The 27,909-nt window shown below is 39.1% G+C and overlaps 3 protein-coding genes across 6 annotated transcripts; 2 read left to right on the top strand and 1 right to left on the bottom strand.

Annotated features, from left to right (window-relative positions):
• Positions 1-2,195: 2,195 nt before the first annotated feature.
• On the top strand, positions 2,196-4,386 carry LOC135605577 (zinc finger protein GAI-ASSOCIATED FACTOR 1-like). Of its 2 annotated transcripts, none has more exons than XM_065095834.1 (4): positions 2,196-2,332; positions 2,704-2,847; positions 2,911-3,307; positions 3,593-4,386. In XM_065095834.1, exons 2-4 carry the CDS (start codon positions 2,748-2,750, stop codon positions 4,248-4,250), a joined length of 1,155 nt encoding a protein of 384 aa, XP_064951906.1. In that variant the 5' UTR covers positions 2,196-2,332; positions 2,704-2,747; the 3' UTR covers positions 4,251-4,386. The 2 variants fall into 2 exon arrangements, with proteins under 2 accessions (XP_064951906.1, XP_064951907.1); XM_065095835.1 differs by having other exon boundaries at positions 2,205-2,418.
• A 1,590-nt stretch (positions 4,387-5,976) lies between these two features.
• Positions 5,977-8,955, bottom strand: LOC103976381 (protein HOTHEAD-like). The gene is made up of 6 exons (XM_009391575.3): positions 8,834-8,955; positions 7,837-8,188; positions 7,345-7,655; positions 6,877-7,265; positions 6,215-6,783; positions 5,977-6,103 (listed from the first exon to the last, which is right to left on the bottom strand). The coding sequence occupies exons 1-6, from the start codon at positions 8,901-8,903 to the stop codon at positions 6,049-6,051; spliced, it is 1,746 nt and encodes a 581-aa protein (XP_009389850.2). The 5' UTR covers positions 8,904-8,955; the 3' UTR covers positions 5,977-6,048.
• Positions 8,956-12,786: 3,831 nt separating this feature from the next.
• LOC103976023 (protein ROOT HAIR DEFECTIVE 3) lies at positions 12,787-27,853 on the top strand. 3 transcript variants are annotated; one of them, XM_065095832.1, is made up of 24 exons: positions 12,816-12,919; positions 13,287-13,332; positions 14,241-14,394; positions 15,545-15,611; positions 15,711-15,813; positions 18,021-18,091; positions 18,157-18,220; positions 18,342-18,407; positions 18,498-18,545; positions 18,624-18,686; positions 18,770-18,826; positions 20,628-20,786; positions 20,867-20,935; positions 21,011-21,102; positions 22,978-23,056; positions 24,088-24,250; positions 24,336-24,460; positions 24,596-24,858; positions 24,939-25,035; positions 25,124-25,285; positions 25,794-25,898; positions 26,979-27,073; positions 27,158-27,254; positions 27,348-27,853. In XM_065095832.1, exons 3-24 carry the CDS (start codon positions 14,247-14,249, stop codon positions 27,576-27,578), a joined length of 2,424 nt encoding a protein of 807 aa, XP_064951904.1. In that variant the 5' UTR covers positions 12,816-12,919; positions 13,287-13,332; positions 14,241-14,246; the 3' UTR covers positions 27,579-27,853. The 3 variants fall into 3 exon arrangements, with proteins under 3 accessions (XP_009389470.2, XP_064951904.1, XP_064951905.1); XM_065095833.1 differs by having other exon boundaries at positions 12,835-12,919; positions 13,293-13,332; XM_009391195.3 differs by lacking the exon at positions 13,287-13,332 and having other exon boundaries at positions 12,787-12,919.
• The last annotated feature ends 56 nt before the right edge of the window (positions 27,854-27,909 follow it).

Below are 27,909 nucleotides of genomic sequence, written 5' to 3'. Positions count from 1 at the left end.
TGCAAGGTTTGACACAGTACAATTTCCTTTAAGAGACCAAGTTCTGATGTCTGCAACGTCATGACCTCAATGATGGAGGAGAAGAAAGAGTAAGAAATCTCACTGTCCTGCTAACATGGAAAAAGAGCGAAAAATGAGAATGCATTAATTAATAAGCTTGGATACAAATTTCATTTTGATTATGCAAAATAATTAGATTGCAATTAAAGATTTATGAAGCTTTGGTAATATGACAAGTGAACCCAAAAAAAAAAAAGAATGTATTAGAATCAAAGTTTCAAGCTTTGGTAATATAACTCCAATTTTAATACAATATATTTATAAGACTTTAAACTTGATCAAACTATTATCGATACCGTAAACCAAAAAAATATTATAATAAAAAATATATTTTAAAGTTGATAATCATTTTTGACATATATGGGAGAATATAAAATAAAAAAAGATTTAATATTTTTGATTTATGCTTAAATTTTTCTTTATGTCTAAAATATTGGATGATATATTAGACCTAGTCGTAACAAACGTGATAGTTCAAAACCTCATTATATATAGGGCTAATTATATATTATTTTTTTATAATTAATTATCTTTAGTATCTCGATCTTATAGTATAAAAAATTATATTGGTATTCATATACTTATGAAAGTCAAATATTTAACTCATTTATCCTCACATCATCAATTTTACTGATAAAAATGATTTTGCCTCATTTCGATTTACTATTGAATATATACGATATTTTCATCAATAAAATGGATGGCGTGAGGAGAAACGAGATTAAATGTTTTACTTTCATAAGTATAAGGATCCTAATATAATTTTTGAAAGTATAGAGATTAAGATACTAAAAATTAGTTAATTATAGAAGATAATATGTCATTAATCTTCAGATATATTTTGAACATAATGACTAAATAAAAATTTCGCTATATATATATATATATATTCAAACATTAAGTAAGATGTTTCACATATTTCTTCTATTAAAATAACATCCAAAGGACTCAATTTTATCACTTCCTATAATTTACCTAAATTACCAAAGATAAGCTTAAATTTAGAGGGTAAAAAGTACACTGAAATTGAAGGGTCATGGTTGTAATTTTGCAACAAGTAACGACGTGATATGGGCCTCTTCCAAATGGACAATTGACGAAGATACTAAACGCTTCATCTTTTTGAACGCTTACCGTCAGACAACACGTAGACAATAAAGAGGGTCGCCTTAAGGCGTCATCTCGGTGCAGGAAAGCCGCATTATGATGGGTGATGCAGGAGTGCTGCTTTTGCATCTCCAAGTCAAGTGAGGTCGTCAGACTTGTAATGATGCGGTTGCTCCTCATGTCAATCATAACCATTGGAGCAACCACGCTTCCACCTAAAACAATCGGAAAGTTTCTTACAGAAAATGATGTCTTGGAAGTCATCCATCATCTGATCGAGTCACTCTACAAAAGTCTCTCAGCCTTTTGTTGCGGTCGTCTCACCTTGGAGCCTTTCCGCGTCCTCTTTCACGCCTCCAGCTTCAGCGAAGATCGATCGAGCTTCACACGTTCTCCTTCCTTGATGACTGAGATGACTCTGCCGTGCACAACGTGGATTAATGGACGATCCAGCCCCCAGTCGCAAGCTCGACCTGATCCGGCCCAGCGTGAGTCAGCTCCGAGAAACGAAGTGCATCGATCAACTCACTGGGATGTTGCATGGATCTCTGCGAGCATTCGTTTTGGGGGTGTTTCCATCTCTTTATTCTTTTTGGATCTAATGTTGCTGGGGTTTTAGAGACCGATCATATGCTGTGACTGAATAATATGACTTTACCCGTGGATTTGTTGGTCGTCTTTGGTGGAGGATTATGGCCTTCGAGCTGATAACTCGACCAAGAAATTAGGCATGCAGTAGAACGCGACTGATGAAAGAAACAAGATGATTCAAATGGTGGGACACCATAACATATTCTGGAAAAGAGAAAGGCAAGGATAGAGAGGCACATGTACATGCCTGCCTGAATTCAATCAATGAATTAATCATGCTAACGCAGAAATGAGAAGCTGAAGGGCGGAAAAGATGTAGTGATAATTATAGAGAGAGAGAAAGAGAGAGAGAGAGAGAGGAAGGGAGAATATATAATAATAAGCAGGGAACAAAAAAAAGACGGGAAGTGGAACGTCATAGAAGCATCGTAGTGTGTGCAGGCATTCAATGGATGAACGATTGCACGCTTGATTTTGCTGCCCTCGTCCACGGTCTCACACCGTCTATCCATCTGCACGTCCACCCCGCCCACCATTTTCCTCTCGACTGGGGGCTCATCAGTTCCTCGCATCGGTTAATTCTTAGCACTGCCTTATCAAGTATCGCCTTTGTTGTTATGTCCCTCTTTTTCGGCTTCGCAGTATGTAGAGCTGATTGAGGTATAAGAAACTTTTTCGTGCTTCTCTTTTCGTTTCGATGCGGTTTCATATGTCAGCTGCAATAAGCGCTCTTTCTCTGGTTTTTTCTGGATCCAGAAATCTTAATTTTTGCCTCTTGTTCTACTGTGGGTAGATGGGAGGAGGAGGAACAATAGATCTGGTGTCTGATTGTGAATTCTATCTACTGTTTTACTGTTTTCCGAGTTCTTGCACTTGTCTTCTCGATGCTATCTTTTGTTACCTAAGTCATGAGCTGGGCTTAAATTCCACCCCTTTCCATACCAGAGGAGGAGGAAAACAAAGCCGGGCTTGAAGTTGCAAGCAGTACAATGATGAAGGTGGAGGAGAACATGTCCAATCCCACTACTTCTGCCTCCTCACAGAATCCGGTCCCAGCTAAGAGAAAAAGGGGCCTCCCAGGAAACCCAGGTCTGTGATCTGATGTAATCTAAATGGAGTTTGTCTTCTGTTTCCTTACGATTTGGAGTTCAGACCCGGATGCGGAAGTGATAGCGCTGTCGCCCAACACACTGATGGCAACCAACCGGTTCGTGTGCGAGATCTGCAACAAAGGGTTTCAAAGGGACCAGAATCTCCAGCTGCACAGGAGGGGCCACAACCTACCGTGGAAACTGAAGCAGAGGACGAACAAGGAGGTGAGGAAGAAGGTGTACATTTGTCCGGATGCGTCGTGCGTGCACCACGACCCCTCCAGAGCACTCGGAGACCTCACTGGGATCAAGAAGCATTTCTCCCGGAAGCACGGCGAGAAGAAGTGGAAATGCGAGAAGTGCTCCAAGAAATACGCTGTTCATTCAGACTGGAGAGCCCACAGCAAGATCTGTGGCACGAGGGAATACAGATGTGACTGTGGAACCCTCTTCTCAAGGTAATGCCAGCTACCCAAGTGCTGTTTCTGATGTTAAAGCATTACATAGGTTCACAAGATGCAAACTGTTCATCGAAAACCATCATCGATTCAACGATAGTGAGAGAGCAGAGCTAGCTAAATGTAGAAGGAAACAACAGGAGCTTTCTGGCCCAGCACATGGAGGTACAAAGGGAAGGACGAAATGGAATATAATTTGAAGGGGAAGCACAGGATTGCTTTCCACCTTATTCTCTCATACATCCATGGTTGCTGCATGCTGATATATACTGTTGGGTGTTGCAGAAGGTACAGCTTTATCACCCACAGAGCATTTTGTGATGCTCTGGCAGAAGAAAGTGCAAGAGTTACCCAAGCAAACCCTGTGGCTGACCACCATCAACACTTGTACTCTCAACCCTTGTCATCCCATGAACTCGCAGCTGGTCAGAGCACCACCATGCAGCCTCAGTTCCCCGACGGGTTGAGATCCCAACACGCCGACATTAGGAGATCTCATGGTACCTACGTTACCATGAAACAGGAGATCTCATCACCATGGGCGGCTTGTCAAGGACCTGAGCCACCACCAGCTGCCTCAACGTCCCAAAGTCAAATGGATCCCTTGTCCTCCATCTACGCCACAATGCTAGAATCTGAGTTCCAACGTGAGGGCCAATCTTCTTTACCTGCCTCATATCGAACCTCTACAACCTTTCCTTTCTTGTCAGCCACCGCATTGCTCCAAAAGGAAGCTCAGATGGGTGCAGTCACGGCTAGACCTCGACACATCGATCAGATGGCAGCTCATACATCTAGTGCTACCGGTTTCAGCCTTGGATGGTGCAGTGGTGGTGCTCCATTACATGGAGTAAAAACCCATAGTGCTTTGCTCCACGAGATGGCATGTCCTCCTCCGCCGCCGGCGGATATTGCCGGGTTCTCCGAAGGAAAACCTCAGTGAGGAACGAAGAGGAGGGCGTAACGGAGAAGCGTCCGGTTGCTGAGAGACTTCTTGAGTACAAGAGACTTAACCCAGACTCCCTCCTTCTATGAGGATTCCCCACATTACTCTCTCTCTCTCTCTCTCTCTCTCTGGGTGACAATGATAGATAAATGTTTTATTTCTTTTGTTCTCTTTCTACGTCTCTACTTACAGGAAGGAGATTCCGTTTCCCTCAAATCTAGTTTTGTACTGTCCACTGTAATCATACCGTTTTGTTCTCTCTTTTATTAGATATCCCATTGTGCATATGAGAGAGATAGGATTAGTTTCCACAATTCTAATACTAAGATAAGCCAACATCCTTTCCTTCTCAGGTAAATCGTCTGTCATAAACTTATGTTACTGGTGAACTGCTGAACCATAAAAAGGTTTTACATTTGTTTAGATGAGACTCAAAAGATGGGTATAGGAAAATTTCTTCCTCTTCTTGCAAGAATATTGGCTGGTGTAATCAGGTAAAAGAGTTGCATAAACAGAAGATATGTTTCCTCGAATTGCTTCGGGCAAAATAGCATAGCAACAGCTCTTAGTAGGAAGGACCAGTGGGTGCCTTGATGAGTAGGTGGAGGAGCAGCCTTGGATTCCTTTGGCCTTGGCGAGCATTCCATATTTGTTCGTCTCCACCTCCACAGCCTCTTCTGACACCTCCAGGAGTGGATTCCGAGAAGCTTCCCTCATGGGTGTGAGAGGAGGGGACGACTCCTGTGACGGGAATCCCAAAACCTCACCATGGCAGAAACCCCAAGCGTCCGGTAGTAATGGATCCGAAACCAAGCTTCGACATCTCCTCCTCTCGTAGGACTACCGCACATTACCGACACTTGCTGTGTGCAGTTCAAACGAGGCCTTCTTTTCGGACCTGTATTTTTAGGTGACCTCTTTAAATCGGTGCAGCTCTGCATGCACATACTCATTTGATATACCACATAATACTAATTAGTGCACATAAGGCATAGGCTTCATGTGTATCGAGTCTTCATAAATTCATTTAAATCTTCTTTCATTTTCTTGTGAGAATGTTGAACAGTATTTTATCAATCAAAGACCACAACAATAGCATAAGGGAAGTTGATACTACCAGTATCAAAGTTTAAATGTAGTCGTTAGGTCTCTTGGTAATATAAACTTAAGCTTTGTAGATTAGTAGGATCATTTTCTTATCAGATCAAGCTTCACTAGGATCTGCAATTCCATCTATCATCTCCACAACTCAGAGAGAGAAAGATCATATAAGTGACTTCCATTTTAGTAGTTTCTGTCTGATTTTGATTCAACAGGACAAGTGAGTCCCTGAAAGTTCCTTAAGAACTCTATCGTATTCCTTCACGGAATTAGTTTCAAAAGAACAGATTCAAGATATGGCTGCTGAAGTGCATTCTTTAGTGTGAATCAGTCTTTATTGTAAGGATTTCAGTGAAGAGTTTTAGCTTTTTTAGGGATGAAAATTCTTTACTGCGAAGGCCAAATTGATTTTTGACACATATATTATATGGATTTTGTTTTATTATGTATATTATGCTATTTTTCTGCACCAGCTTCTATCAATTAGAACTGCATCAGATTGCTGCAAGTCATGGCATTTAGATGGCGAAGCAGTGGCCGGATGATGATGCACTGGAACAGCTCAACGAGAAGGATATATCATTCAATTTACACTCAATTCACAACCCGATCTACATATGAGCAAACGGAAACGTTGGATCAACGAACATTACAATCATTCTTCCCTGTATCTGAGCCATGCATTTCCTCCTCTCTATACTTCAGCTGCTCTTCCCAGTCTTTCCCTCAGTATCTTCACTCCCATGTATCTGAGCATAGACAAAAGCCATCAGTTTAGCGAGTGATCAATGAAACCCCACCTTCACTCATCTATTTGGATTCTAATCTTGAAGCGTCGAAGAGGAATGTGGTGTAATCACCTGCCCATCATCATCACGGTTGCTTGAGGATTAGTGCCAGGAGAGTTCACAAATGTTGAGCCGTCGATCACTCTCAGCCCGGCGACACCCATCACGCGGTAGTCGTGATCCACCACCTTACCCACATGGCACCCTCCGTGGTAGTGCCAAATGGTGATCACTGTGTCCCTGCAGAATTGCTGGATTGACGCGGTGTCGTTGGTGTGCTTCGGCACCAAGTTCAGATTCGCCTTCACGCTCATGTTCAGCAGCACCTCCATCGGGTACTCGTCCACGCCGCTCAGCTTGGCTATGTGCTTCGTCCGCACGATCTTCTCGATCGTCCTTATGCCGTACACGCACCTCTTCAGGTCGTACGGGTGGCTGAAGTAGTTGAAGGTGACGGAGGGGCTGCAGTCCACGTCGGTGTCGAGGAGGCTCAATTCACCGGTGGAGAGCGGGCCGTCGATCTTTTCCAGTATGAAGCCCCCACGGAATGCCTCCCGGGGCAGGTTCTGCTTGTTTCTGGCGTACTTCTGCGCCGCCTCCAGGCTTCTTTGCGCCGGTGGGATGGCGGAGAGCTGCCCAATCTGTGGCAGTTCTTACAAGAAGCGGTTAGAACACAGGGCATCGATCAGCTTGGTTAAAGATGGTTGCAGGAGTAAGAGAAGAGGATGCTCCACCTCGGCGGACATTATGCCGTGGTGGCACTGGATGCTGTCGCTGGACTGGCTGAACCCGCTGCTGGCCTCGATGAAGGTGCCCATCTTTGTGATCCCCACCGTCTGGATGAGCGACTGCCGCACCGGCTTCTTAGTGGGGATGAAGATGGAGTTCATGGGATTATCGGACATCCCTTTCCCGACATGCTGGTTGTGGAGGACAACAGGAATCCGCATCTTCTCGAGGTCATGCTTGGGTCCGATCCCGCTGAGGAGGAGCAACTGAGGACTGCCAATGGCGCCGGCGGACAGTATGACGTCGCCGCCGCCCTCCCCATCAGCGAGAACCGCTTGATGTTGCCGCCCATTCTCATCCTTGAACTGCACCGCTACCGCCTTCGGCCGTCGCCCTGCTACGGCTTCCATGTTAGCCGACGGAACAGAGGAGGGCATGATACTTCCTGAAAGAGGCAGGTTTCGGTTCATCACCTTGAGTGTCAAAAACGATCTTTTGTACACTAGCACGAAGCAAGACCCTGAGGTTGTTCGGGTTCCCAGCAGCAAGCAGATCGGCGGCGGTGTGCCGGAAACCTCTCCTGTCGAAGATGGTGCCACCAACCTTGGTTCCGTAGATATGGTCAAAAGTGTACCCGTTAAAAGGAGAGACGCCGGCTTCCAGCAGCCCGTCCCTGAGCGCAGCCTGCCAAGGTGCAACGTTGGGCCAGTAGACTATCCTCTTCTCCACCCATGGATACGACTCGTTCACCAGCTGGCCATCCCAACCTGCTGCATTCACATAGCTGCACAACCATACGAACAACCTAATCAGAGCCTTGCATCAAGCTTTCCAATTGAGCATATTGATGATAGCTCAGCGTCTCGAGGAATGAATGATGGAGCGGAAAACCTCAAAACTTACTACTCTGCATCAAAGAGAAACTACCAAAAAAGAGAAGAAGAGCTTCGGTTTGCAGTAGATACCTGGGGCTGGCTCTGGTGTAGAAGCCAGCGTTGATGCAAGTCCCACCACCCAACACTCGAGCTCGAGAATTGATGACTCCATCAGTGGAGATGAAAGCTTGCGCCGGCGAACTGGGGGAGGTGTCAGCCAGAGAGATGTGGAAGTTCTGCAAACGCGAGATGTTGCGGTTGCCGTAGGGGGAGCCGCCTCTCTCGAGCAGCAACACCTTGAACTTGTGAGAGAGGGTGGCAGCCAAGGGGCACCCTGCGGTGCCTCCGCCCACTATGATGTAGTCGTATGCTTCCCCTGGTGCTGATGAGAAGCCGCTTGCTTTCTTGATGTAAGGGTACCTCGGCTTCGTGAACCCCCTTCCTGAAGCCCATTGAGCAATAGCAGATCAGCATTAATGACTGCAAAATCCTGCACCCACTCACTCTACAATGAATTCACCATGGGACTCGGAACTTGCAATGGGAACTCCCATTTGTATCAGGATTCAAAGTTTCAGCTCTAAATGACTCCATAAATCTCCTTGAATTCTGCAAACTAATTGTTCTAGCAGCAGAGCTTCACTCTTTATTGGTCGGATCACTATGAGCAGCAGGGAAATAACAATGCAGATTAATACTTGTCAGACATGATCCTAACGAGTTCAAAGACCCTCTGGAAACTCGATCTTATAGAAATCCTAAAGAGAAAATAAATAGAAAACTTCATCTTAAAGCATGCTGTAAAACCAAATTGAAACTAGGAGTTCCTGACAAGTCCAATATCAAGAAACGTAGTAAGTTTGCACAAAACATGTTCTAGACATCATTTTCCTAAAAAGAAGAATTCAATGTTTTAGACATTAGCAAATGACCAATGTCTGTCCCCATGGTATACTTTCCCTAACTTTTGGCTTCATTCTGCACGTCATAACCCAACACAAGCTTCATCTCCTTCTCCTTGGCAGGAAATGGTTGCTCCAGATACAACCTCAAAAACATAAAACAATAGAGAGGGAGAGAGCGAGACCTTGCGATGATCTGAAGATGCTGAGCAGCAGTAAGATCATGAGGAAAAACTCTTGCTTCATAGAGGCCATGATTATAAGCTAGCTCCAAGCTTAGTTTTTCCTACAACCAGCAGCGCCATTTTATAGCTACAACTTGATCGAACAGCCCTCTCTTTGCCTTGGATGTAAGTAGGAGAGACAGCAGAGATCCATGTGAATGCAGCTTCCATGCATTTAAGATCATAACCATCATCAAACAAAGCATTTAATGATGACATGAATGCTAGACCTCGAACTGGATTATTCAAATATAAAAATCCTGATTACTGTTCCTCTTTAGCCACCACCCTACCATCAACCTGTTAACATCAATCCCATCTTCCCGTAGTACTATCATACGAAATCTCTTTGAGTTCATTGTCACAAAATCTTTAACATCCTACAAGTTTCTTCCGCCGCTAACGAGAGAGAGGAACTCCATATCGTTTACATGAAGGCACCACGCATCAATCACTTTCTATGGCAGATACAAGGATAGATCCTCTCAGAGATGGAATCTACGAAAAGCCCAAGCTTAGTTAGTTTCTTAAATAGAAATTGGATTATAAATCTGAGGTAATGATCGAGACTGGAGACGCATCTGATCCAACTGACCGTGGGCGAAACGGTTCTGTGCCCAAGCTTCAATTTCCATGACCGAAGCTTACTAAGTTAATCCAGGATAATGACACGGAGAAGTGATCATGCATTGGATGCGGACTATGTAAGGAAAGAACTAGCATCTATGGATCAAACCAAACGCTTGCTAGTTATGACACCCCGACACTTTCAATAATCACCTTTACAATGCAATCAAAACCAGCATCTATGTTTCTGCCTCGCCAACCAGAAGTTACGTCTCCATCCTATTCTTTTCCGCAGTGCAGTTAATAGGTCTGGACTTTGTGTAAGGAAAGAACTAAAGCAGCCTGAACTGTCCTCAATGTTTTTAATACAATAAGAGGTCACCCTATCTCTTAGTCTCTCATTTGAACCACTGATCAGCAGATTTTTCCTCATGAAATTGAGATGCTTAACAATGTGTTAATGAACAATAATATGAAATAAATAAACTAGTTTTCAATATCTTTTTGACTGGTCGAGCCATTGAAGTAGTTGCGGGGAAGAGCACAACCCCCATATGTCCAGGTATTAAGTGAGAAGGTGAGGTTATAGGGTGACAGTCTTTCATACCTTTGCAAGCTGCAGTAGGTGCAGCTTTAAAGTTACTACCCTGTTCGTCTGTGTTTTCTTGTGCAGTGGGAGGGTGAGCTCTTAATGAATCCCACATGCAGGGGAGCATAAAAGTGGCAGTTCACGATGGGGCAGCGAGTAGGTAGGAAGACAACTGGGGGTAATTTCGGTGCAGACAGACCCGGAACAGGATCTGTGCGTCATCGGAGACCAACCCAGAGGAAGACGCAGCGGTGAGCTTCCTCCATGGATGGCAAGCATCCTAATCTGTCATACGTGAAAGGTGGACGACAACCACTCTTTTCTCGAATTGCCAACACCAACCTTGTTAGAAGGCAGAGGTGACAGAAACGTGTTCCCTGGCAAACGAGATACCAAGTTTTCATGGTTCCGGTGGATTGGAGAAGATGGATCGTGTTGCAACTTGCCACTTCTCACTCACCTTAGATCGCATACATTTGTTATGTTTGCAGTGGCCGTCCCAGTGCAGCTTTCTGGTTCTGCTGCACTGTTTTGGTTCCATCTCATAAAAAGAAAACAAGTTCACTGTCTCTTCGTCATTACAAAAAGAGAAACTTTTGTACATCATCCTGATCCTCGGTCTTGCCAATCTCACACTCACTTATGGTCTCATTTCGTGACTGCATTGTGCTTCACAGCACTATAACAGTATCTACTACCGGTGGTCGGGTGCATCTCCTGCGTCCAGGTCGAGCCAGCGAGCACCGGAAAGAATGTCCTGGATGACTTGACTTGTCGTGGGGCCCGTCAAACGAGAGCCAACGCTTTTGTGTTTGGTCCTCGATCGAGACACAGGATCCGCGTGCTCGATGGAAAACGGATGCGAGATCTGCCGTACACGATCTGTACTAGCAGCAGACTGCGGAGTGACGAATGCCATCCTCTATAAATTGACGGTCGGGTAGAACAATCTACTCTGACTGCTCAACCAGTGGGCGGGTAGATGTTATTGGAAGCCAAGCCAAGTGTTGATTTGTGGCTCACTCTGTTTTCAGAATGGAGCCGCAATTGATTCTTGTCCTAAACTACTAGGAAATGACGCAATATATGTCTTAATACCTCTTAACAAATATGACTCACTTTCATTAAAATGGATGAGATAAGATATTTCAAACTAATTTAATATTTCATCATTAACAAATCTTTCAGTTAACTCATGAGCCATGCCATTTGATGTGACCAAGGTTTGGTATCTCCTTATGTTACTCGAATAGCTAGAGGTTCAGGTGTTAGGGCTTGGATAAATGAAGGGTTGGGCTTCTGCAGGGACAACTAAGGTCCACCTGTGTATGTTCTCTGCCACTATAACTTCTCCAAGCCCTCATTCTTATGGTACGAACTCCAAACCCTTTCTCAAGTTAGACATACTCCTCACAGACCAACCGAGGATGATAGTGGGTGACGACTCTAATGTTGTCGATGCTCTTTCCCGGTGACACTCTGATGGCTCCTTCTCATACGATCGTGTTATGGACACACAATGAGATATATGCAGTAAGGTGACTTGTGGTGGAAGATCGGACAAGGATGGCCTCTCGAGAGCTTTGCGGGATGGATGGCTGCACCGTCCATTCTCTTTGTAGGGGTATGACCACTGTACATCCAAGTACAACAATGACTACTTGAATGTCGAAAATGACCTTCGAGTTATCCAACGCCTTTTCCTACCGTTTCCATTTTGCTGACCCAACCCGAACCAACACAGCCCAACATTTCAGCTACAACGGCCACGTCATCACCTTCCTCTTACTTTCAATCGAAGCAAACGCAACACATTCCTTCCTTCCTTCCTTTCTTTCGTTACCTTTAACACGTGACGAGTGTTGTTGGAACCGACAAATCACTCGGTTCCTTTGATTCCACTTTATTTTGTTTGGTATGTTTGAAATCTTGGTAATTTGCATGCTCATCTCCGAATATTTCTTAACGATGATTCCATCAATTCTTTTATTTGACATTTTCAACCTCCAGATGATCAATAAATTAATAATTTCACGATTTAACATAATCGACTATATTAACTTATATAGTCGATTATGTTAGTATGCAATCACTGATAAAGAAAACTTTAAAGATTTATTAAATGTTTTTATTTTTTAGCTGATATATGTTTTTTAATAATTTTAATAATTTTGTTTTGATGAATTCTAAAAAAATCAATCTTTTTGGTTTTTTCCCTTTATCAATTTTAATAATTTCACCATTTATTAAATCTTTTTGTTTTGATGAATATTTCTTAATAATTTTGTTTAAATAATATCTGAAATATTTTTTTTTTTCTCTCCCTTTACCTGTGGATCGATCTCTATATGATGAGCTCTGTCCGGTTACAATATTTTTATACTATGGTTTTTAGTAATTTTTAAAAAAATTATAATGTGGTATAAAAAATATTATATTACAATATATTTATATAAAATTTATAAAAAATATATTTATTATGTTTTTACACTCATTTACAGTTTTTTCAATAATACTAAAAAATTATAATATAATGTAATATTAGGACAATTATATTTAGTAATAGTATTTTCAATAATACAAAAAATTATATTTAGTAATATTAGGAAAACATGTAATACGGCAATACAATAACACAATATATTTATATTATATTATAGTATTTTTTTTGTGTATTATTAAAGATATTATAACATAGTGTAAAATTATTATAATCGTATTAGTTCAACTTAAAATTCGTCCTTTAGTTTCTCTTATTATTAGTTCAACACCGCCGTCATTTCTCGTTCCTTTCCGTTTGATATTTAGCTCTCCGTCTTCTTGTTCTGCTGCTGCTCTTCTGAAACCCGACTGTGGAGAGGCCTTCCGCTGACCATCTCCTCCTCCCGTAGGTACGTCCCCAGATCTTCCCTTCTCCTTCCCGATGCGGCCTTCTTGGTTACGATCATGCCACCGAGATTCTTGATGTATTTGATGCATGCGTCAGCCCGATCCGCCTGTTCTATAAGTTCAATATCTTGTTCTTTTAAGACTTTGGATTTGTTGCTCTTTTTTTTTAAAGAATTTAGTTCTCGATTTCCACCCTTCTTGATGATTACGATGATTCTTGTGACGGTGCTAGTTGTTCGTGATTAGGGTTTGACTTGGTCCTGTTGCTTTCTTGGTATTCCAGTTGGTTAGTGTTTGATTGTTACTCTTTTTGTTGTTTTCTTCCATAATCTTTGTGATGTTTCTTTGATTGGGATCATCCTTTCGTAGATGCAGTAGAAATTTCTTGCTTCGAAGATTCAAGTGAATATCTCAGGTACATGAAGTCTTTTGGTTTTGGGATGAATCCAGCCAAATCTAGTCTGCGTTCGTAGTGCTTATATTATTGATCTCACTAGTTTAATTATTCCGTGACAGTTGTTCATAACTCACCTTGAATTACGTTCTTGGATATTTCCTGCAAGAATGCTGATCGATCTCATTTCATGTGTGCCTATAGGGAATCAATTAAACACTTAAACTGTGCATTTCTTATCATTTTTTCTAATATATGATCGATATACTTCAACGTCAGACTTTGGCTGTTGGAAATAAGGTACTTTTTTCTTGCATGTGATGATTAAGGAGTTGAGAGATGGATCAGTCGTTGAAATTTCTTTCTTCTCTGTCTATGGTCATCGTTACATCTCCTTTTCTACTTATGCACCCCCTATAATTTAAATTAAAAAGTGATCCACTGAAGGGTGCATTCGTTTGTACTTGCTTTTGAAATTCCATTTTCCATTAATAAACATTTGCTGTTTAGAAGTTTATTTCTAGCTTTTGTATGGTTCATGGATATTTTGAACATATATGTACTTTGTATTCTATTCTAGTTCATGTATATGAGAAATGAGATAAGAATGATAAAGCAGAGGAGCATTGGCCAACTTCTTTTTTCTTTTTTAATTTTACTGTAAATTCTGATGTCTCCTTTGTATTTATTATTTCAAAAGTTGTCGTTCCTTGGAACTCTCATGGGTGGCAATTTTCTCACTGCTTCTAGCTTAATTATAGCACCTAGATTTGGCACATTCTCAATAGGAATAAACCCTTCATGAATCATTTCATATGTTCATTTTGGTGGCTGCAGGCTTCCAAATCCATGGAAATGGAAGTGGTGGCAAAATAGTTTGGACAGGATAATCTGTATCTCAAATCAATTACTGTTTTCTTCTTTTTCAGAAAAAAATGGATGAACATTGTTGTTCTACCCAACTTATTGATGGAGATGGTGCATTCAATGATGCTGGCATCGAAAATTTTATTAAGATGGTGAAGTTGGCTGAGTGTGGACTATCCTATGCTGTGGTCTCTATTATGGGCCCACAAAGTAGTGGTATGCTTGCAAGTTACATGAATTATTACTGCAAACTTTTCAATCCTTTGCTATTTGACTTCCTCCCATTTGTTTTTTCTGCTGCTAATACTAAAATCATTTAGCAAAGTCAGTAATTGTCATTGAAAGCCTTCTTAGATAAATGAGTGACATCTATCCTTTTTCCTTTTGATTTACCATCAAGCCTCAAAATTTGAGGCTAAGTAGAGTGGATTTTGCAAGGTTCTTTATGTAATATTGTGAATGATATATAATTAATTTGTTACATATAAGTTTGTTACTTTATGTGGGGATCTTAAATTGAGGAACCATGAGCTTTGTTTGAATGATTGGAAAGTCGCAATTGTGATATGGCAAAATCAAATGGATCATATCAGCGGAATGGAATCAGCTTAAAGAAATCAAGGATTAACTCTGACTGGATGATCCTTATCAATCCTTACCATCTTTGGTGATCCCTGTTGATTTCATGTGCTGGAGCATATCCTGGCCAAACTTGACATAACTTGGCTGATCTTGATCAATTTTAAGGCCTGGATTGTATGGACCTAAGAAATTTTAATACTGGGAAATGGTTTTGGCCAATCCCGTTACAAATTGGGTTAAATTATCTTTAGAAGGTGTTGCTAGATGCTCAGCTGTATGTAGAGTGTAATGTAGAAGGTGTCAGATGGCTTCTAAGGGTCCACATATATCCAATTTTTAGTGGCATAATCCTTTAGTGGGCATTTCTATGAATTGGTTTTGAATCACTTCACCAAATTCAAAGCATATGACTTATATTTCTTTGCTTAGGTTATCTTCTATAACTTGCTCCACCAATGGCAGTATTGTTGCTGCTGCCTCTCGTGCTTTTTTGCTTTATGGTTGTGCTAAGCAATTCAAAAAGTTGCTTCACTACATTGCTCACTACCTGAGAAATACATTTTTCAATCATCTGGAGTAGTTTTTTGTGGTTCAGCTTTGTTGTAAGTCCTTATACAAGAACATACTTACTCTTTCAAAGTTAATAAGATTATGTGTCACCATTAAAATTATATATGTCACTGGCTCCTTGTGGTTGAGCATCTGCAATCTTTTAGACTTGACCACTGCTTCCATACAGTAATTGCTGGTAAAGGTCCTTCATAAACTATTATTGCTATGACAGGTAAGAGCACACTTTTGAACCATTTGTTTGGCACCAATTTTCGAGAGATGGATGCTTTTAGGGGAAGGTAAGCTTTTCTATTGTCGCCCATTTAATTCATCTGCATCATTCTCACTTTAGCCAATTCATTTCATTCAACTATGATTTAATAGTCATATTTCTTCAGGTCACAGACTACTAAAGGCATTTGGCTAGCGAGATGTGCTGATATTGAGCCATGTACAATCGTTATGGATTTGGAGGGTACCGATGGAAGAGAGCGAGGGGAGGTATCTATCCAGTTTATGAATGGTCGAGTTCCTTTTGGCGCAACATTGTGCATACTATCATGCAAAGTCAAAATATTCATATTGTACAACATTAATCCTGTATCCAAGGAGAATTTTCAGTAAGTTGAAAAACACAGTTGGTTAGGGCATGTAAAGTGAAATCATCTGAACCTCCAATATTTGCAAGGTCAGAAAAAGAATGACATGATGTGATTGGATAGACATAGTCAAAAACTCCATTTCATGGATTGTCATACGATTTAACATTATGTCAGCCATTGCTAGATTGTAAAATCAGATATCAATGTTTTTATAGAGCTTATAAAAAAGCATGCCATCACAAATCATTACATTTACGACCATTGGGTGCTGGATGAATATGGTTCTGCACTGTATGGTTTTTCTTTATTTTTATGCAATGAAGCCTTGATACTTGGAACAGACTGGATGTTTATTCTGAACTAGGGCCAACTATTTTCTCTACATGTACTGTATTTGCTTAATTTATGCAATATGGAGTACATGGTTAGATCATAGATGGTTACTTCTGTGATCAATAATATAGCCATGGGTGATTCTGGAACGATCAGAACTTGTCTTAAAACTTATCTTTGGTTGACCTGATCCAAAACTCTAACACTTTAAATTTGGTAATTTTATCTGATTGCTTGTTGACCACGTTTTGGTAACCACCGAATTTGTTTTTATTTTACATGGAGAAGACTTAAGATCCAAAATCATCTTTGTGGTTCAAACAGTCATGCTGCATTTGCAGCAATGATTGAGGGAAAGGGTGGAAACCTGATGCAGGTAACAAAGTAAGAATAAATATTATATAATAAAAAAATAGGTGGTTTTCTACTTCCGATGAACTTATTTCAGATGCTATATTTTCCTGCTTGTCTCAGGAGTTATTTGACAGGCTTCTTGCTAACAACTCCAGCCCCGCTACCATCATTTTCACACCAATTAAGATAAAGAAGATAAACCAAAAAAATATAGACAATGAAAACTGGGCCTATCAGGTGCTGAAAAAGGACTTTTGGAGAAAATGGGAAAAGAAAGAAAGGAAGAAAAAGAGAAGTGATGGTGCAAAGCATTCCTTAAGTTGCTGCCCGATGATTATTGATTATGTAACTGATTCTTTTGATTCTAATATACTTGACATTCTGCTCTCCAACTTAAATGCATAATGATCTTTTGTGGTACCATTATCCCTTTAAGTCATCTTATATTATATAATGTTAACAAAAATAATATAAGAATCATCAAAATTAGGTTATGGCATTTGATGATTTTGTTTCATCTCTAGCCGTCTTTGCAATCTTGACTGCTTAACACAGAATCACAACCGCACAGAATAAGTGAAAGAGACCATCGTTTACCAGTGTTGAAAGACTTGTTGATCCATACAGAGAGAGATTGTGTTTCCTTTTCCAGGTCCTATATTGACTAGTATAATAAAAATCTATCAGGGAAGGTCTGACACTTAAAATTGCTTGGTCATTCCTCTGGATCTCCAACTTGTGCATCTGTAATCAGTTTTTCTTGATTTTATTAGTTGCAAGACATGCTAGTAGAGTTTAACATCTTTACTAGTGCTAAAATATTCCCCAAAGTACGGTCCATCTACTCCAGGATTAACATCTCTCATGTGATTTTAACAAGCATTAAGAAATATGTTTCTGGGACCTCTGAGTTGATGGAGCCCTTGTGTCTCTGCTCTTACCTCTCAGTTGGCAAAATTGTCGGTCTTTAAGATTTAGTTGATTTTGGTCTTTGATTTACCATGATCCCATCTATGTTTGCAGAATCAATGGATTTTCTAAACATGCTACTTGGTTTGTGTCTTGGTGCAATTTCCTTTGGGTTCTTTGTGCCTCTAAATTGAAACATGCTTGTTTAACTTCTAGGTATCTACTCAATGATTGTTTATTTAATTATGCACCTATAGTGAAAGTTAAACAAGGAATTCATGAGATGATGAACCAAAACTTGCACCTAATCAAGGTTTATTTTTGTATACTTGGAAACTGTTTTTCCTTGATCTGGCTATAATTTTTATGTGTCCTTATTCTTTATGAACTAACTTAAGATAAGCAAACTCTTGAACATAATAGTCAGTGCATAAGATTATGATTCTCGACTCATAATGCTTCTACTATACATTGCCTTATGATGTGATTTATCATCTATTTTGTGTTCAGGATGACACAACATTTGAGAAGCAGAGTGCACTTTTTGCTTTAGCAGTTTCAGATATAGTCCTTATAAACATGTAAGACTACAGTTAATTAAGCAACACATTTTTTTTTCTCTCTTAATTTTGCCTCCATAAAATAGGTGGTGTCATGATATTGGTCGAGAACAAGCTGCAAACAAGCCTCTTTTAAAGACAGTATTTCAGGTAATCTTAGACATAAAAGACTTACACACCCATCTAGGCATATAAGCTTCAATATTTCAGTTGTTCCTGTTTGTATCAGCTTATAATTTTCACTTTCATTCTTATGTTTCTCACATAACAGGTGATGATGAGGTTGTTTAGCCCTCGTAAAACAACATTACTATTTGTCATACGTGATAAAACCAAGGTGAAAATTTCGTTTTTTACACAAAATATTGGTAGCTCCTTTTTTTCTAACCGGTATGTAATTGCAATTGACATCTTGTTTCATGAGCAGACACCGCTGGAAAGTCTTGAACCTATTCTCAGGGAGGATATTCAGAAGGTGCCTGTTATATAGTGCTCGTGCTTTTCATTTTCTGTAACAATTTTATCTTTAATGTCTCACACACATTTCTTGCAGATATGGGATAATGTTCCAAAACCACAAGCTCATAAAGAAACTCCTCTTAGCGAATTTTTCAATGTATGATAAGCTAATCTTTAGTTTTTGCTGGTTTCTGATCGAATTTAATCTGTTACTTCCATTCTCATGCCATAAATTTCCAGGTACAAGTTGTGGCTCTTTCAAGTTACGAAGAGAAAGAAGAACAATTTAAAGAACAGGTGAGCTGTCACATAATGACAATTCACGAACTAACTGAACTAAGTCCACCAGACATCTCTCTTTTTGATATTCATAGTAATGCATCTGATGAGATATATACATTTATATTAAAAGAAGGCAGGAAGTCGATCCTGGTGTGATGGGCAGCTACACTGAACCTTGGATCTAGAATAGCAAGGAGCATATGGAGTGTGGACCTAAATATTAAATATTTCTAGTGCAACAGCAATTGAGCTTATATGGTATTCTAGTGTTTTGTCACTGAAGAAAAAAATAACCCATTAATATAACATTTACATTCTTTTGTCTCAAGATCCTTCATTAAACTTTTGTCTTTAGGACCTACAATAGACTTTCTAATGTAACTATGACGAGGCTATACCAATTGGATGGGGCTCAGTCCAATTGGATGGAGCTGATTTGGATTGAATGAAAGGATAGAAAGCTTCAATTCATATTGATGAGAGATGTCGGTCCTGCTGGCCAAGGAAAACTTTACTTCCACCGATATACATTCTTGTATTCTTCTTCATTATTAGACTCAATAAATCTAGAAGCCTGGTTCCATAAAACATAGGACTACTAATGAGGAAACAAAATAGATGATAACCACTTTATTTTCTGTGTTTGTTGTAGAGTGAGTATATTCTGTTGTGATCAGTACCAGTATCTTAAGGCATCACCTGCTCATGCATTCCAAATAATATTTAATTTTCAGCTGGATTAATGTCCCAAAGAGAAACAAAAAACTAAAGTAAAGAACTAGAATCAAAACTGACAGGTCATAGTAGTATACTCAATATTTAACTGCTTGCTTTAGCTGACCCGGTTCTAACCCTAAATTAAATTATGGCTACACCAATTGCTCCCATTGCATATGGTGGTCACTATGTTCTTAGTTGCTTCCATTGCATTTGGTAGCATCCTCACTATCTTGTTGTTAAGCCTAAATCAAGATTGATGCAATTGGACACGTATGAGTTGGTGATGGATTGATGAATCTATTGCCTTTTGAGTGCCAGATGCCTTTATTTCCTTTGGATCCTTGAAAATTTGATTATTTTAGGTTCATTTTGTAGCTGGAATGAGATCTATATGAACTGTACTTCCTCGATTGGAATTCCTGACATAACGGATCCTTGGTCATTAATCATGTGTTGTGATACTTTGAAGCTCTTAATAATATTATTTAAGTTACTGTAGCATTTCTATACAAGTGTAGTTTTAGAGTTCCCTTTTCTCTTTTACTGGGGGGAGGGTTCTTTTGCCCCCATCCTCTCCATGATGGGTAGCCCTTGCAAGAATGTGGTAACATTTTATAACAACTCTTGGACATTTACTTTTTACATGGCCCTCCTAGTCTTTCTAAAGGTATGTCTTTGCTAAGTGCTGGTAGCACACTGTGTATTGGTTTCTCGATTTTCTTGAAAGTTCATCCATTAATGTTTCTTGCACTTAATATATTTTGAGGGATTATTTTTTTGTTACTTCAAACGTGACTTTATTGTTCTGCAGTTGAAACTTTGGAGTGATCTCATGGCATAAGATTTAAATTGAACTTTGGAGTTTAGAAAAAAGGACAAAACAGATACCTTTTTGTATGTTTGTGTCATTTTATCTTGTTTAACTTGTTTTCAACATTATGTTTTTAAGTCATTGAAAACTAAGTATTCTTCAATGAAATTGAATGACAATGCAGTCAACAGTTATGATGCATAATGCCTTTTGAGGTCTAATATGTGTCTGCCAATTTCTGAAATTCTTTCTTTTTCTGCCATGTTCCATCACAATTAACAAAAGGTTGCAAGTTTAAGACAAAAATTTTATCATTCTATCGCACCTGGTGGCCTTGCTGGAGATCGACGTGGGGTCATTCCTGCTTCAGGATTTTCATTTAGTGCACAGCAGATATGGAAGGTTATCAAAGAGAACAAGGACCTTGACCTGCCTGCACACAAGGCAATGATCAGATTGCTTCAGTAGTTGTTTCATTGACATTCCTATGAGATTATTTTTATTGGTGTTTCATATTCTTCTAGGTTATGGTAGCCACTGTACGTTGTGAAGAAATTGCTAATGAAAAGCTTGCTTTCATAAATGCTGATGAGGTAATGGTATCCAGCTTGTACATGCTTTTGTATCAGCAACTTTTGACGATGGACACCTTTCTTTGTGTGTTACAGGAGTGGCTTCAACTTGAAGAAGCTGTTCAGCATGATCTTGTTCCAGGTTTTGGAAAGAAGCTCAGTGCAATATTGGACAAGTGCTTGTCTGGGTGAGCATTCCACTTGTTAGTAATGTCCTTAAAAATTTCCAGATTTAGCAGTCCAGAACTTTATTTTGGACATTATGCTTGAATATGTAGCATGTATATTGAAGTTACTCGCGTTGTGCTTGAACTTTCTAGGTAGTCTTTGTATATATGGTCTCCATGGAATGAATTTCTGTAGATTACTACTGTTTCATAGTGCCATCTTGAGGTTCCTTCTCACTGTGAAACTAAAGTATTTGATAGCCTTGGACAAGATCCAACCTATTCATAGAGGTGGTTTTGTATGCCTCTGTAAGAGAAGCACATCGAAAAATATCCATGGAGGAACCACTTGATGTTCTTGCCATCAGTGTGATGGGCAGGCTTGCGGGACAGCTAGAAGTGAATACTGCAAGAGGCATGTGAGCACACATTCTACCTCTTGCCATTCTCCTTCAAGTGTTGATACTTTGCCACCATGTGATCCCTCTTGGCCTTGGGCTTTGGCTGTCGAACTCTGATTGTGGCTGTTAAGAGGTTTTATAGAGGAATTGCTCGTGTACCATGTGTATGGTGGTATTAAGGAAGATGTGGTAGACAAGGAGAGTGGAATAATGGGGTGGAACTTGGAAGTGGTTAAATGATTGGTAATTTATTAGCAGTGGTAATTGGGTTTAAGGCTGTTTTGTCTGATCAAAGTGGAAACTTCTCGAAATTGAGTTATTGGAATTCAGATTTGGTGGCCCAAGTTCTTCAAAATTCAAGTTCTATGTGTTTTTATCAGAAAATATACTTCTTGGAACTCAAGTTCCAATAAGTTTTCTTTTTTGTTGCATCATTAACTGTGAATGTGGATTCTTCATTGGTTTTGTTGCATCATTATTTGATGATATAAGTTAGGTTAGGGCTAATGTGAGAATATCTAGTATACTGTAGTTGCCCGGATCTCTTTTTGCCCGGTAATTAAAACTTCTAGTTTCTCTTTCGGAGATGTTTACCATGTTCAGACAGAACTACAACTTATTGTTTCACTTATAGGATGAACTTTGGACATTTAGGCTATTTTCTACTAGCAAAGGCATAAATTTTTTTGAGAAAGATAGAAGTGATTTTCTAGAGTGGAGATTTTCTAATTAATAACTTAAGATAGTGTGTGATTTACCCAGAATTACAGGTGACACTGCCATTTACATGAGTCTACTATTTAGATGAGTTTGATCATTGTATAAATCAGGATAAAAGAACAATGTTTTGTAATAGACCTACATTTGTAGGGTTGAAGGGCTTCAAATACTGTTTCTATAGATAGATAGGGGTAAAGGTAGTGATGTTTCATAAAGCTGATGCAAGTGATGGAACTATGGTTTTTTCCCCATTGATATCTATGGCATGTTGGAAAGGTTGCGAATACATTCTTGTGGGGGCCAAGAGTCTTGAGAGCTTATGAAGTTAATCAGTAGTGCATCCTGTTATTATATCACAATTCTGCAATAAAGACTAAGTCAAATTTTGTTTTCACTTATACAACCAGTGGTGCTGCTTCATCAGTGTCTATTTTCTCTTATGCAATGTGTATCTACGTATGTTACACCTGTAGATGAAATGAAAAAGGCAAGGATTTGTTACAACACTGGCTTTGCTTGAGAATTTTTTTTGGATTCTCGTGAATACCTTAACACCTGGCTTTTTGCATGGGTTGAAGTATAACTATATTACTTACAAAAGTCATGACAGATATAACTAAGTGCCATATTTTTATGGAGTTCATGCATTTTATAGTAATAAATACAACAGTTTTGTTTCTTCAACCTTGAGTACTGCTAAATGCATATCACTAATTTCTCTGGTTTAATTTCTCCTTGGAATTGTTGAAGTAATGTTTTTTTTTTCATTTTGCAGATACGACATGGAAGTTATTTATTTTGATGAATCTGTTAGGACTTCAAAGAGACAAGAACTTGAAACAAAACTTCTCCAGGTACTGTTACCCTGTGGTAGCAGGCAGCATTCAGTTCAAGTTCTAGTGCCATTAACATAAACCTCATCAAACTGATATGATATGATAGGTCACCAGAGAAGGTTAACTGCACTGCAAAAAGTTCCCGATAGCTGACAATTTAGTTGATGGTCCTTTGTTCTGCTATTATATGGTTTATTAATTGGAGGCTTTGAGATGAATAATCTGAAATATGCCATTTTTTTTTCCAAAATTCAATTGTTTCTTTCTGACCTTTGAGGACATTTTTTGCTGTTCTGCATGATGTTGCTCCATCACATATTGTGTTTGTGTTATTTCTGTGTTGACATAACTTGTACTAGTTGCTGAATGGAGGTAAATATGCTATTCAGTATTACATTTAACAAACTATCTAGTGGTATATATAAATGATCTTGATTTTTTTCAATTTGTGGGTGTCACAATTTCCTTGTGAGGGATGTTATATCCATGTATGTCACGAAGTTTTATGGAAATAAGCTTTGGTTATTGCATATAAAATAACTTTATATATGCATCATGTAAGGTACACAGTCTTTTTCAATTAACATGAATAACACATCCTTTAGTTCAGTGAGATTTTGCCAAGTTCAAAGCTTACCTTTATTTGCATCTCACTGAATCTTTAGGTGGATGGATTCAGTTTGATTATATGAAAGATTCTCTCTTTTGTATTAGAATATTAATCTCCCAAGAGAATTAGAGGGCCTTTTTTAAACTTCCAGGATGAATAGTTATTTGCTAGTTTGTTATGGCTTTATGCCTGATAACAAAGGTTGAGCATAATAATTTCTCTATGTTTTACACTCTGAGGCGGTTCCGGACAGATCAGAAGAATTGCATGTTTTGCACCTAACTGAAACCACTAGGTTTTTCACATTGTATGATTGATTTAACACTATGTTCTCATCTCACAAATATTTTGAAATATATCTGTATTCATTCCAGTAAAAATTGTCAAATCAGTGACATTGTCTTCAACTGCATCTAATTGAAGTAATTTCTCTTTCTAGCTAGTAAATCCTGCATATCAATCCATGTTGGGGCATGTTCGGGCAAAAACTTTAAATGACTTTAAGGAAGCTCTTGACAAGGCTATTGAAAGAGAAGGATTTGCTGTTGCTGTACATGATTGCACTCAATCTTTCATGTTAAAGTTTGATAAGGGCTGTGAAGGTATGCACATGTGTGTTTTAATTTTATATTCTTTGTTTGGTGTGTATTTTGCTCGTGGTTGTTAGGCTGTTCTCGGGGATTGCAGGTGCTGCTATTGAACAAGCAAGATGGGACCCCTCGAAAGTTCGAGAAAAGCTTCGGCGAGATATTGATGTTTATGTAACTTCAGTTCGTGCTGCAAAGCTTTCTGAGCTTACCACACTGTATGAGGTCTGTATGGCATCTTTTAATTTAGGCCTAGAAGGTTGTATAACCATTTATACTTTTCTGCAAACAGAAAGATGAAATTAAGGATAATTACTGTTAGAATAGCCAGTCATTCATTACCACATGATATACTTGCAGGGACAACTCAATAGAGCTCTTTCAGAACCTGTAGAAGCTCTTCTTGATGCGGCTAGTGATGATACTTGGCCAGCAATAAGGGAACTTCTCCAACGAGAGACCAAATCTGCTATTTCTGGGTTTTCTTCTGCACTTTTAGCATTTGATCTTGACCAGGCAACTGTTGATAAAATGATCTTACAGCTAGAGGAATATGCTAAAAGTGTTGTTGAATCAAAGGCAAAAGAAGAGGCTGGAAGAGTCTTGATCCGTATGAAGGACAGGTATTGCTTTTGTCAGTTGTTTTGGGTTCTGATATCATTCTTGAGAAAACTAAGTTGACATATTTTAGTTCCCCTTACAGATTCTCTACATTGTTCAGTCACGATGCTGATTCCATGCCAAGAATTTGGACAGGAAAGGAAGACATAAAAGCAATCACAAAAACTGCTCGCTCTGCAGTATGTCACGGGGAATTTCTCTCTTATTATATAATTTCAGTTTTAATGCCTTGAACAATCTGATTGTTCTGCCTACTTTCTTTTGCAGTCTCTGAAATTGATGTCTGTAATGACTGTTATTCGTTTGGATGATAAAAATGATAAAATCGAGAATGCTCTCTCATTTTCTTTGATGGATGCTTCTGATAGTGGTGGTTCAAGCCGAAGCATCCAAATTCTTGATCCGCTTGCTTCAAGTTCATGGGAAGAGGTTATAAAAATTCTCATAACATTTTTTTGCTAATGATTGTGTCTTAGATATTTTGTTGTCATTTTAAGTGAAAGCATCATGTATGATTTTTATATTACATCTGTAGTTTATTATAATAGAGAACTTCATCGCATTTAGTATTTACCACATATCCTTCTTCTAGAAACCTGACCTGGATGTCAACCAGTAGCTGTGACTGGTTTGGTGGTTCGGCCATGGTTGGACCAATGACCTATGGTTAACTCATTACTATGGGCGCTCCTTGCGTCATTTCAGATATTGTACTCTGCTAGCCCTTAAGAATTGTAACTGATTATTATCAGTTGGGTAGTATAAATAGATGCTCTGAGAACATATGATACTCCCTATCAATCTGCTGAATGTGGCTGTTGTAGTTTCATTTTTCTAAAGCAATAGAAAAGAGTGCCAAAGTCCAGGTTACACTATGTTTTTTTGTTTGGTACCATAATATAGTATTAGCAATTAATCTACTTTATTATTCTACCAGGTTCCACAAACAAAAACTTTGATTACTCCAGTCCAATGTAGATCATTGTGGAGACAGTTCCAATCAGAAACCGAGTATACTGTCACTCAGGCTATTTCAGCTCAGGCATTTTCTCAAACTTATCCTGCTTTTTTGCAAAGTTTCTGGTGCTTTGGCCCTTCATTGCAACTACATATTAAAAGCAGATAAGATTTTGCCGTTGGTAGATTTACCACCTGTAGCTTTCATATTTGAGACATAGCCCTTCTTGCAATTTTGGGTATAACAATTTTCTTTCGCTTGTGAATGAATCCACATATAATTGAATTCTATCTTAGTTCTTAAATGCAGGGAGCCTCTAAATTTTATGCATATTTGCTGTTTTGCTATAAGAATTCACAGCACTGACTTGGAACTTTGAGCTTTATTTCCATTCAATTAACTTGCTGATCCATCTGGTTACCTGTGGACCAATGCTATAAAACTAGTAATGGTAGAAGGAAGATGAACACTAACCTACGGATGGATCTATAGCTACTCGGAACCAGACATTCGTTAATTGATGATTATCAATTAAGGAATGTTGCTATTCTGAAAAGGTTATTGTGGAATGGATATACAGAAATCATGGAGTTCCTACAATTGTTTTCAATAGAAACAAAATATTTTGTAAATCATAATATGAGAGTGAGAAAGAGATCAACTTACAACACAGTGGGGAAATAGGAAAGACACTAGAAGAGACTGAGATTTCTTTTGTGTTGGAAATCAAGGATGGAGATCTTTGTCCTAACGTAGACAAGTCCAAGAAGATGAAAAATTGGGAGAAAAGAAGCATATCAAGGTCTGGCCACAGATCAGAATCTTGGAATTACCTGGTCCTCTGACAGCATGTGGGCTTAGTCTTCAATTTAGAGCCAAATAGGAGAGACGGAAAAGCAGGGTGAAAATAAAGAAAATAAAAAATATTACAAGTTGATGTGGACATGTGTGCAGAACTTTCCCTCTCAAACTTGAACTTATGGAACTATATCTAATATTTTTCCTCATGTGTTTACCTCAAGAGATAAATCTCCTACTAACATGGCATGATATACAACTATCCTGCAACACGTTGAAAGCTAGTCTTTATGATTATGATGTAATATTTTTCTGCTGCTAAACATTTTACCTCTAATATTCTTTGCTAATGTATGTCACTTCCAGGAAGCCAATAAGCGTAACAATAGCATGTTGCCCCCTCCGTGGGCAATTGTTGCCATTCTTATCTTGGGGTTCAATGAATTTATGACACTTCTTAGGTACTTCACTTGATTTAGGTAGTTTATTTTCTGTTGGATCTCCGGTATCATTGGTATTCTAACAGAATAACTTTTGTGTTGAAGAAATCCTCTCTACTTGGTTGTCATATTTGTCATCTTTTTGGTCGGCAAAGCCCTATGGGTTCAGCTAGACATATCGGGTGTATTCAGCAATGGAGCTGTGAGTTCTAGATCATGTTAAGTTAAACTAGCATTCTTGCTTTCTCAAAAAAGTTCAGCTCTGACTTGAGCTAGTTTGATATTCGTCCGTCAGCTTCCTGGGCTGCTATCCTTGTCCACAAGGTTTCTTCCAACCGTGATGAACATCCTTAAGAGATTGGCAGATGAGGGCCAACGACCTGCGGTTCCAGAACACAATAGGAATCAAGAACTTGAGACAAAAAGCTTTCGGAATGGCATGCGTAGCAATTCGTCATCGGATGCATCCTCTAATATAACATCATCGGAGAGCGGAATTGAGTACTCAAGTCTACCAAGGCAATAACGACCATGTGGTGTTTCGGCCGGCTGACTTTGTGTTTACCTGTGTTTTCTCTTTCTCTTTCTTTAATTTGATATTTGGCCAACTGTGCAAGAGCATCTCGTTTTCTTGAGATGCTCTTTCTTTGATTATGGCCGGAGCGCACAAATGTAGTGTGTTATAAGATTCACTAGATTGTACAAGAAACCATCCGATGTATTTGTTCTCAAAAGATCTTGAAGCATCCGTGTGAACCTCCATGTTGCATTTAATATCTTCACGGTTGTGTTCATATGCAATTTGCAATTCTCGTTTATAAGAATCGGGTGTGAATTACTAAAACGATTTCCCAAGA

This window comes from Musa acuminata, chromosome BXJ2-2 (genome assembly GCF_036884655.1).
Source record: "Musa acuminata AAA Group cultivar baxijiao chromosome BXJ2-2, Cavendish_Baxijiao_AAA, whole genome shotgun sequence".
Classification (NCBI taxonomy): Eukaryota; Viridiplantae; Streptophyta; class Magnoliopsida; order Zingiberales; family Musaceae; genus Musa; species Musa acuminata.
This window is presented reverse-complemented; position numbering and strand designations above follow the sequence as displayed.